Source organism: Camelina sativa, chromosome 4, assembly GCF_000633955.1.
Source record: "Camelina sativa cultivar DH55 chromosome 4, Cs, whole genome shotgun sequence".
Taxonomy (NCBI): domain Eukaryota; kingdom Viridiplantae; phylum Streptophyta; class Magnoliopsida; order Brassicales; family Brassicaceae; genus Camelina; species Camelina sativa.
The window spans coordinates 16,361,325-16,372,632 of record NC_025688.1 but is presented as its reverse complement, the minus strand read 5'-3'; the positions used below and the strand labels follow the sequence as shown (position 1 = coordinate 16,372,632).

General features: G+C 36.5%; 2 protein-coding genes across 4 annotated transcripts; one reads left to right on the top strand and one right to left on the bottom strand.

Annotated features, from left to right (window-relative positions):
• Nucleotides 1-5,027, bottom strand: LOC104780764 (general transcription factor 3C polypeptide 5-like). Of its 2 annotated transcripts, none has more exons than XM_010505296.2 (16): nucleotides 4,927-5,027; nucleotides 4,525-4,684; nucleotides 4,064-4,304; nucleotides 3,855-3,944; nucleotides 3,679-3,769; nucleotides 3,436-3,502; nucleotides 2,870-2,912; nucleotides 2,585-2,756; nucleotides 2,403-2,501; nucleotides 2,195-2,263; nucleotides 1,885-2,023; nucleotides 1,516-1,717; nucleotides 1,017-1,132; nucleotides 897-936; nucleotides 530-771; nucleotides 1-374 (listed from the first exon to the last, which is right to left on the bottom strand). In XM_010505296.2, the coding sequence occupies exons 2-15, from the start codon at nucleotides 4,657-4,659 to the stop codon at nucleotides 566-568; spliced, it is 1,710 nt and encodes a 569-aa protein (XP_010503598.1). In that variant the 5' UTR covers nucleotides 4,660-4,684; nucleotides 4,927-5,027; the 3' UTR covers nucleotides 1-374; nucleotides 530-565. The 2 variants fall into 2 exon arrangements, with proteins under 2 accessions (XP_010503598.1, XP_010503599.1); XM_010505297.2 differs by having other exon boundaries at nucleotides 4,525-4,674.
• On the top strand, nucleotides 5,264-10,712 carry LOC104780763. 2 transcript variants are annotated; one of them, XM_010505295.1, is made up of 16 exons: nucleotides 5,264-5,498; nucleotides 5,582-5,666; nucleotides 6,091-6,193; nucleotides 6,289-6,373; nucleotides 6,444-6,530; nucleotides 6,731-6,810; nucleotides 6,948-7,017; nucleotides 7,470-7,891; nucleotides 8,106-8,187; nucleotides 8,518-8,691; nucleotides 8,784-8,837; nucleotides 9,007-9,099; nucleotides 9,184-9,249; nucleotides 9,340-9,386; nucleotides 9,465-10,163; nucleotides 10,256-10,712. In XM_010505295.1, the coding sequence occupies exons 1-16, from the start codon at nucleotides 5,382-5,384 to the stop codon at nucleotides 10,659-10,661; spliced, it is 2,670 nt and encodes an 889-aa protein (XP_010503597.1). In that variant the 5' UTR covers nucleotides 5,264-5,381; the 3' UTR covers nucleotides 10,662-10,712. The 2 variants fall into 2 exon arrangements, with proteins under 2 accessions (XP_010503597.1, XP_010503596.1); XM_010505294.1 differs by having other exon boundaries at nucleotides 9,181-9,249.

Below are 11,308 nucleotides of genomic sequence, written 5' to 3'. Positions count from 1 at the left end.
ATAAAAAATTTTAACCGCAATCGCCCGCAACCGCAAACGCTTGCGGGAAGCAGCTTTTGAAATTCAGTAGTTTGGAGCGGTGGGAGCGATTAGGAGTGATTGGGAGCGGTTTGTGTGATTGGTTCCAATCGCTAGCAACCGCTACCACCCGCAAACGCTGCGTTTGCGGGAGAACCAGTCAACACCTTAATTAGTTTCAAAAATTTGATATGTAACCTACAACTAATTTTTTTCTGGGAAAACCAAAAAAAAAAAACAGAGTTCCATTTTAAACATTTAGCTGCAATTTGCAACCAATTGAATTGATGGAGCTGAGGCCTGGTGAGGTCTCAGTTCTGGACGAAGAAGATTCATAAGAACAATGCCTACTTCACCTGAAACATCACAAAAGAAACAACAACAAAAGTACTGTTAAAATTACCAATCCCACTAGATTACACCAAAATGCTCAAAGATGAGAATCCACAAGATTGCGTTTTTCGTTGTCAATTTTTTGATCAAGTTATGGATAAAGGACAAGAAACAGTACCTGTGGTGTGAACTGATGATCTTTCGTTTTTACTCATCAGTCGTCGTCATCATTGTCTTCTTCTTCTTCATCATTATTATCATCAATGGAATACATTCCTTCAGATTCTTCCTCGTATATCTGAAACTCTCCATCACTCCCATCATCAACTGCAAGGTCCCCATATAAACCAGGTTCACTGGTTGGGAAACTATCAAATAAACCTTGAAGGTACGTCCTGGAGCTGTTCTCACTATCAAGATCTTTTAATAGTTAAGGAAAATCTAAGGAAATAGAGAGTCAAAACGGTGTTAGAACCAAACACAGAGCTTTAATTGATTGGTCTTAATTCCCAAAACTCAAGAAAAGGATAAACTTTGAAGGATACATCCATGGGAATCAAAAGATTTCTCATTGTCTCCTGCAGCCTGCAAAAGAATAGGAACATAGAAACGGTGAATCCTACCGGATGAAGAAACAACAAAAAGTTCATTTACAGTAATATTACCATATCGAGTTCTTCTTCCTCTTCTTCGTCTTGCAGGTTTTCATCATATCCATCCTCATTAACATTAGCATCCACATCTTCGTTTACACTTTTACACTTTTCCATGTCTTCAGCACCTGCAAATTAAAATAATGTTCAGTAGCTGTTACTTCAGAGTCATCAAGGAAAACATGTTCCATGACTAAAGACAATAAGCATAACATGCGGAATGTGTCAAAACTAGTTTAGAACTTTAACTAATTACAGAATTCTTGTTACACAATATTCTGTTTGTGTAAGCACATACTCGTAGAGAAGTAGGATCAACCAGTTTTTGCTGTCAAATTTACTTTTTGAGGCCACTAAATTTCTATAAGATTTGATAGACTCCCAAAAAATAGTGTCTAGAAACGCGAAGGTAGAAGGGTCTAATACAGTAAGGAATCCGGTGAACGTACACCACACAAACTTCCTATAACGTTCAAAGAAATGAAACACATAATGTTACTGATGAGCTTACCTTTAGTAGCCTCCTGGTGCTTCACTAGAGATGGTTTAAGTGTCTCTTTCTGAATTTGTATCTTCTCTGACCTCTCAAACTCCTCTTGAATATATTTAAATACATCTTCGAACCCTGGCTCAGGAAACACAGACACAAACCTCACAGCTACGCGGAGTCTCAAAGTATCAAGCATGGCTTCAGAGAACCATCCTGTTTTATGCTGCAAACAAAAAACAAATCAGATCATAAACTTTAGAACTTGCCAAAGTTTATCTATTGGTGCAGATGCATCAGCTTGTGTGCGTTTAATCTTTCACCTAACGGGCAAAAGACCATGATTAATAATGGGTATTGACTTCATGAACAAAAGCTCAGCTGAGAACTCACGCTACAAGTAGTCTTCTTAGGAGGCTTTCTTATCTCTCGCTGGATGTACTCGTCGTCAAGTTCAAATAATTGCAGAAAGGTTTGACATTTAAAAGGAAATATCTTAAAAGCACAAATGTCGCTCCAGCTTGGCTTTGAGCTGTAGCAAAGAGAAAATAACATATAATCAAACTTTCCTCTTCATTAATCAAATGGTTCAGTTGCAAATTTCCCAACAAATCACGCTAAATCTAGGATACAATCCTACAACAATTATCTTAGAATGCTATGGAGAGTATTCAGGTGGAACCCTGAATAAAAAAAGACTTACTTGTTAGTTGCATTGGCATCGCAATAACTTCGTAATTCAGGTGGAACCCTGAATTCCATTCTCTGATATCTGATACACAATTGTTCAATGGAGATACATGTCAAAATTAATCATTACGCCCCCATTTGTGTGTATCACCATTTTACCTAACATGTCCCAAACCATGCAGCAAGAATACATTAATCAATTTCTTAAGATATTAACTCACACACGAGACTCAGGATCACTCCGTGGGTCATAGCCTCTTTTAATCCAGAACCTAAGAAACGGACCATTGGAGAAATAATAAGCAGCCCTGAGAAGAAACCTACAAGAGTTCACGCCAAGTTAATGAATGTAGTACTAAAAACACCCTGAGTATACGCAACCTGCATTAAAAAGCTGTCTCACCTGTTTAACATATGATGTGTACATTTCAGACCTTTATCAAGTAGTCGTTGAACTACGGAATCCCTTGTCCATATAGGCCGTTCGTCAAACAATGCAGACACACATATTTGCCATTGCCAGTGGAAGGAGCTGGGAGAAACAAAGTCTTCCCAATTTAGTTTCTTTGGAATCTGTATGAAGAAAGCTAAGGACAGACCAAGCAAACACGGCTCTACTACTCGCCTCATCCACAAGAGAAAGTGTCAAAAAAAGAATTGAAAGAAGTAGCATACAAAAAAAGGATATCTTTAACGCTGAAATCAATTGCAAATACTGGGCCAACATCAATCTGCATCATAAAAGAACATACCATGATAAAGATCAATTAGCTAATAGCAACACGAAATAAACTACAAGGAAATTTTCACGGCATTATCAATATCGAAAATGGAGCAGAACGAATCATGTATGCTTGATGGTTCATAAGAGTATTTTACATGCTTCAAATCTATAACTACTGCATTAGCAGGATTGAGGATTCAGATATATTTTTTTGTGAATTAACGACTATTATGACAATTCTTTAGTAGAAATTAATCCACCTATTTCTTCGCACCCGAAATCCAATTGTAAATTTGGTTTTAAAATGCCAACCCATCAAGGCAATCCCAGTACTTCCTCATCAGTAAATTAAGACTCTCAACTAGACAATTAGTTACAGCTAGACAACAGTGGTATGTCCCTATCGATGAAGATCAGATGATAGAAGTCGAATTTGTTCCCAAACAGTCTACTTTTTATTTTATGGTGCAACTAACAGCCAGCGTTTAGTTTATTTAGAAAATTCGGATTTTTCCATTTCCTCATCTTACCTCATAATAGTTCTGAGTCTCTGCATCATCTTTCTTTTTGGGACCATTTGTTGCCGGAGGTTTCAACCTGAAATCACACAGGAAAACTAAAATTAGCACAATAACTGAAGTCAGTTCAATCATTTATGTTTTTATTCATCTTTCAACCATAACTAACATATTCCAAAACTAAGTGAACGGCTTAAGCCACCTAATAAGAAAGGAGAAAATTGAAAGAATTAGAAAAAGGCAGTGGAATCTTACGCTACGTTGTCTGGTATATCTTTGGGTGCGAAGAACTGTGGCAATAACATCATTACATCTTCATCAGCCAAGCCCATCAAATCAGTATTGCCTGCATGAATGCAATATGATTGGGGAGTGATCACACCAGATATTTGGAATAAATAGAAAAGGAAAAACTAAAATGCAAGTGTCACCTGCAAGGGAATCCACCTCCATCCACTTTCTCTTTTTCTGCTGCGCAACATCCGCATGAACAGGAATAACATGCTGATAGTCAGCCATGCCTAGAAAATGAATAATAGGAGAAAATATTGAAACACTAAGATATCAAGTCAACTCTAATGTAGAAGAAAAATTTCAGATGCATAAGAACCAAAAAAAACAAGAGCAGGTAAGTTGTTACCATCAAAGTGAAACGATTCAGACACATGAGCTACAATATCTGCACACAAAGCTGGACTAGCTTCCTCTAAAGATCCATCACTAGTGGCAAGAACAGGTTGGCTTTCAGGTTTTTTAGTATCCTGCTTAGAAATTCTCAACAAAAAACCATTGCAAGGACGTTGTTCACCCAATGCAGGATGTGCATAAGGATCTTCAGGCCGGAAACGCAGCTCAAGTTTGTTTGTAATCGATTCCCTTGCCTACCAAATTATACAAAGACTCAAAAACTGAATAAATAGTGCAACATTTTAACAAAAGCTTGATACTAAACCAAGAAAAATATGAAATTTTGTGTTGATTAGAGCTATATGGATGCATATACCAAAGACTGTAACAGCATATAGACTCTAATAACTAGCAGATGGTAACAATTTCAGTAAAAAAAGGAAGAGTCTTTAAAGAAAAAGCTAAGAGATTTACTTGTGTAATTCCTTGGATTCCTCCAAGGGTTTCAATGGCTTTGGAAACAGAAGATGGGTAGCCAGGGAAGTGTACAACAAACGCCTCCTTGCTTGGCAAGGTACCTGAGATTGTTCCTTGTTCTATGATTCCCATTGTTTTTACCCCTATCTACTCTTTCCTAATACAAAAAAAAAAAAAAAAAAAAAAAAAAAAAAAAAAAAAATAAACAAGGAAAAGATCTAATTTTGAATCAAATGGTCCGGATACTGCATGGATTTAANACAAGTTTTATATATACTCCTATTAATCTTCACTAATGTGTGCTTCATTGTGCTGCCTTCACCGCCAGAGAATTTGGATAACGACTATTGAATCAAAAAGAAATTTGAAAACTTTATGATTCGGTAAGTTCAGACTCACCGGGAAAAGACTCGTCGAGTTGTACTAGATTGCTTCAGTTTCTTCTGTTTCCCGACATCGGCGACGGCGAATATTTTTCCCTGGCGGCTTCAAAACCCTTAATTTTTCTAAGTTTTTACATATTTGGGCCTATGTCGCTAAACGACACCGTATTAGTTTATTTTTTTCGTCGTCACTGCGGTTCGAACTGATGTCTCCGTTTTAGTTTAGTGGACTCAAATAATTTGGGCTAAGCCCAGATTGTTAACCGACGTCGTTTTAACATCTCTAGAGAACACGTTGACTTTTTAAAATAAAAATCTCTGAAAGAAATTATAAAAAAAAATATAGAGGGATCACATCTGCGTCACTGCGATTCGAACTAGGGTTTCCGTACTTGAATCCAGTTTTGTTGTCAAAGCTAAGCTATAAGCAAAGCTTTGTTTCCCTCCAAAATTCAGTTCCGTCGAATTTGAATGGCGTCGCGGTTCCAGGAAGCTTCATTGGTTACTTCACCATCGTATCCTAACGCCGTGGCTTGGTCATCGGAAAATCTGATCGCCGTCGCTGCTGGTCACCTCGTTATTATCATTGTACGTATCTTCTGCTTCGTTCTTTGAGGTTAAAGTTTGAGTCTTTTTTTTATAAGATAAGAGACTTGTTTAATTTTGTTCAGAATCCGGCTTTGCCTGCTGGACCTCGTGGATTGATCAATATCCCTGATGCTGAGCCTTATCAGATTGGCCGTGTTCGTTCTCAAGGTTTGTGTTTTTTTCAGTGCTCATTGTTACATAACAGAAGCTCAATTATGAAATGTCTAATTTACAGAATCAAGTGGTGACAGATTCTTTAAAATTGCAGAATTTTGATGTATTGTGTTATGAAAATTCAGATCAGATTCCAAAATCCTGCCTTTATTATGTGCCAAATCAGATTTGCAGATAAAAATTCAATATTTTGCAATTGTTCAGTGTTCAGGAAGCTGTGTTTTGCAGATCAAATCTCTATTTGTTTCTGTGTTTTCGATCAAAGCTGAGTTGACTTCGTATGTGCCAATTCAGATTTGCAGATAAAAAAAAATTCAATATTTTGCCTGTGTTCAGTGTTCAGGAAGACATTTGTTTTTTTGTGTTTTAGATCATTCAGAGTTTGGGATAAACAATTTAAGTGATAATGTGTTTGTAGATTTGCTGACTGGTGGACTCTTGCCTTCGAGTTTAAAACGGGAAAGACATCCCTGTGCTCGATCTCTCTCATGGTCTGATATAGGAATGTCTCCAAACTACGGGTATTATACTTAATCTTTATAGTTTCTTGTAACATGTTCAGTTTTTGTTTAGTCTCTATTCCCCTAAATTGTTGATTTTAAATAAATCTGCTCAGGTGTTTACTGGCTGTTTGTACAGCGGAAGGAAGGGTTAAGCTATACCGACCTCCATATTCTGACTTCTGTGCTGAGTGGATTGAGGTAGGTTGTAAAATTTCTTTTGCGTTTTATAATAACTTATGCATTACAGTTGCTTTCTTCTCTTTCGCAGATTGTTGATGTATCTAAAATGCTTTATGAGAATCTATCAAGCATGAGCTTTGGAGAGTCCAACAGTCATTCTACTTCATCATCTAAGGTAACGAGTATCTCCGAACTAACCACTTTTCAGTAAAAAAATTATCACCGCGAAGGACAGTTTACTACTCCCACGAACTATATTTGTCTATAAGGGATACGTAGATAGTTTTACTTCGTACTCTCACCTTTACATTTAGGTAAGGACTCATGTTAACATCGTTTGTTATCAGTTATTAATGGACAACTCTTTTATCACAGGATCAACATCACCATGAAGAGGATGAAAGGATTTCAAGTCTGAAGACACGTAAGCGGAGAAAAACAAGCGCAAACAACATGTAAAGAGCATTTTTTTTTTCACTCGTAAATTTCCTCAGATGCATACTAGGTTTGAGAAACAAAAAAAAAAAATAATCTTCTTTTTTTCTGTTTTGATCACTTTACTAACTTACTTTCATCTGTGACTTCGTTCTAGCAACTTGCAAGAAAAGAATTATACAGATCGTGCATCATGTTCCAAGCAAGACACTCAAGCACAGCATAATGTATATTGCTCATATCTCTTCACTAATTTCTTTCTGCTGTAGTGTATTTCTATGGAAATTTTTTTATCATTACTCCTCCAACTTATTTATGTTACCTTTTTGGTGTTTTCTGAAACAATTTTCAGATTCTTACTCTGTTCCTGCAGATTGTATCTTATCCTTGTCTCTTGTGGAAACTCGTTTTTGCTAGGATTAGTAATTAATAGGGAACAATGTCATTCCATCATGTAAATTATTATATTGTTTATATTTTGTAACTCCCTCCAATATTCTTTTAGAAGAACATGTGTGCGTGTTTTTCTATGCATTTCGAATCTTGTCATGCTTTTGAATACCACCTGAATCCTTTAAGGTTTCTTAGAAGTTTTGACACTCTTACTCCCAAGTGTCATCTAGTAAGAATCAAATTGTTGCATTGTACTCATATCTAACTCGATTCGTTATGTTCCCAGGTACTTGAGATTGAAGTATATAAACAGGCAAGCAATTGCCAAAATTGTCATTCTTTGCCTAAAGCTCCGAAAAATTTCAGTGAAGAGATAAGTCCAGAAACATATGTTTCTCGTGAGGCATTATTATCCTCCCTTTCCGTCGCCTGGTCATCTCTACTAAGATTTTCATCAGGAAGTTCTTGTGAGAATATGTTAAGATTCTCTCTTTTGGCAATTGGTTCAAAGTCCGGTAGCGTTTCCATATGGAAAGTTCATGCACCTGAATGCTATCACATTGAACGTAGCGATGTATCTCCCGTCGTGGAACTTACTGCTATAATTCAAGCCCATAGCTCATGGGTTTCAACTATGAGTTGGGGAATTTCTGGCTGTGATTCTTCGAATCCGCAAGTGGTGTTGGTTACTGGAAGTTGCGATGGTAGGTAAGTTAGTGTTATATTACAAGAAATAAAAGAATATTTGTAAACCATAACAAAACTTTGTCGTCAGTGATTGGATAAGTGTTAGAAATTCTTTGAGCTTCCCACTCTTGGAAATAAGCCATTTTAATGTCCATTCGTTTGCATATGCTTCTCAATGGAATCTTTTTTTTTATTTTAACACTTTTTAGTCCATTTGTTTCCACACTTTCTGCAGTGTAAAAATTTGGGTGAGCAACACAGAAGACTTGCAAAAATCTGGGGAGGTCTATGAATCTTCATTCTTTCTATTGAAACAGGTAATACTTTTTATTTCTTCCTTATGTGTTCTACTTTGTCTCTGATTAGAACAGATTTGAGTATAGCATCTGAGTTGATTGTGATTGAGACCATCCTGAATTTGATCCGTTTTGTAGTTTTTTTCTGTAAGTAAAGTTTGATTTATATAGCGTTTTGTGTCTGTAGATCCTTGTGTTTTTGACTCCATATGTATCTATTTCCTTGTTTGTGAAACTATGAGGTTCAGTCCGTTTTTTCGCTTTAACTGCATTCTATTCGAGTGTATAGGCTGTTTTCATCGAGCGAACACTAAAGGTTTTGTGTTTTGATATTTTCCGGCCTATTTATAGGTTGTAGCGGTGAATCCTGTTCAGGTTTCAACGCTTTCTTTTGTTCTAAGCAACCATTATAATGTAATGCACTTGGCAATCGGCAAAGGATCTGGTTCTTTCGAAGTATGGAAGTGTGAACTATCTACAAGAAAGATTAAACAAATTATTTCAACTAATGCTCATAACCATGTGGTAAGTCATTATTCTGTTACTATGACCTTTTTAATTTTTTATAAGATACAATAGAAGTGTTCCATTTTTTGATACATATGTCTCTCTTTTAGGTTACAGGTCTAGCTTGGTCATATGATGGACGTTGTTTGTACAGTTGCAGTCAGGTATTATATTTCTTCTCTGTAAACACAGCTTTTGTACTGCTTGTTTTATGAGAGACAAACAACCATGAGTTTTTGACCCAAAAAACCTAAGCTAGGAGCTACATTGTGATCTATCAATTACTCTCATATTCTTCTTAGCTATAACTTGCTACTCTTTTGTAATATGCAGGATAATTATGTCCGGAACTGGATATTATGTGAGAATACCATCTCTGAAGTGCCAATTCCTGCAAACACTCCTGGTCTCAGTAGCACGACTGATGTACGTCACTATGTAATTTTTTAAATATTGTCTCTTTGTTTATCTTTAGTTTATCTTGACAAACAATGAAAAAATACTTAGCAGTTTCCTGATGATTTCCTATCATGCCTTGGTGTGGCATTGTCCCCTGGAAACCTTGCTGTTGCTTTGGTATGATCTTCCCAGAAATCTGTTTATCTGTGACTATAGCTAGAACGGTTTTCAGAATTAGAAAACAACATTTCTCTTGAAATTTTGCAGGTCCGCAGCTTTAACGTTGAACTCTTGAATCCGATGTACCAAGCCAGGTGATTTTCATTCATTAAGTAGCGTTTCTATGTCCTGCTCGTTACAAAACTTGAGTGTACATTCTTTCTTGACTTCAGGTCGCAGAAGGCTGCTGTAGAATTCCTCTGGAATGGTGCACAACAATCTGGTGAGTCCGAAGATTCTTCAGAGATGGTAACCGAAGCTATTCTGGGTTTCTCAAAGAATGAATTTGCTTATTGGGAGACTAATTTTCTCTGGTCATTGAAAGAATTCAAAGATTTAAATAAGCCTCTAGTTCTTTGGGATATGATAGCTGCAATGCTGGCGTTCAAACAATCAATGCCAGAGTTTGTTGAATTGGTATTAACCAAATGGCTCTCTGTGTCATACCTTGGATTCCATGCTGATATCCCCATGGAAGATCTGGTGCCAAAGATTTCCAAACGCTTCTCTGCTGTTCCTTCCAGGCTGTTACATATTCTCAATGTAATCTCCAGACGTGTAATGTTATCAGAGCTCAAAACGGAGGAAGTCAACAGAAAACTGCAAGGTCAGAGAACGAACAATGAAGAGGAGATTGACCTGTGGCTCAAACTGCTTGAAGAAAGCGAACGAGAACTCCGGGAAAGACTGATTGGTCTCAGTTTCTCGGCTTATCTAATAGCAAAGTCATCTCAGGGTACTGTTTCACCTTCCACTTGGAATTGGCGTCCAGCTGGATTGGCTCAGTTCCAACAATGGGTTGAGATCAATCATGATATTGTCCCTAGTCAGCTACAAACCCTTTCCTCAGAAGTGAAATCTAGCCTAATTAGGTAATTATCTTACATACCTTCTTCTTCTTCTAGTAATAATAGATACTAGAATGTTTCAAATTCATATCATCTATGTATCTAATTCATCACAGATCAAGCAATAGCAGAGAAACTAGATTAGAGGAAGAGAAATGTCCTTATTGCAAAGCGCCAGTCAATTTCCACTCACCAGAGGAAGCCTTTTGCGAATCTTCACACCAAAACAAGAAGAAGAGCAAAGACAAAGAGAGACATGATCAAAGCCACAAGCTTGAGAGGTGTTGTGTCTCAATGCAAGTATGTCCACCAGCACCTTTATGGTTCTGCAAATGCTGCAACCGAAAGACTTTAAACCTCGCTCCAGAGACCTTATTTGCATTGCCTTCGTTCCCGAGTGATCTTAAATCGCTTCCAGAATCTTCCTTTAGCAAAGTTGCCTCGAAACCGTTCTGCCTCCTCTGTGGAATTCTCTTGCAGAGAAAGCAGCCTGAGTTTCTGCTGTCTGCTTCACCTGTGTGATAATAACTTATAAGGAAAAATAGGATTAAGTAGATAAAACTGTATTTTATTATTAGAGAAATACTTAGGTTCACTCCTAGGGTGAACCTTCTTGTTCACTTCTTTCTTTTCAACCAATCAGAATCTTTTATACATTATCTTGTTTTAAAAAAAAATCAAAATCAAATTCAAAAGCAATACATATTAAGAAAACAAATTCTGTATAATTTTTTTAAGAAAAGTTAAATATTGGCTTGGTTTAGATTTTACAATTAGAATAAAATGATGTATTGGTTTGGGTTTACAAATAATGTGATTAGGGTTTAGATTTTACAATTCAAACAAAATTATAAGTCGGTTTGGGTTTACAAATGAAGTGGTTAGGGTTTTTACAATTAAAACGAAATTATATGTCGGTTTGGGTTTACAAATGAAATGGTTAGGGTTTTAGATTTTACAATTAAAACAAAATTATATGTCGGTTTGGGTTTACAAATGAGATGGTTAGGGTTTAGATTTTATAAGTAGAACGAAATTATATGTCGGTTTGGGTTTACAAATGAGATGGTTAGGGTTTAGATTTTACAATTAGAATGAAATTATATGTCGGTTTGGGTTTATAAATAAGCGGTTTAAGTTTTAATTTTATAATAACGTATACAGATTTT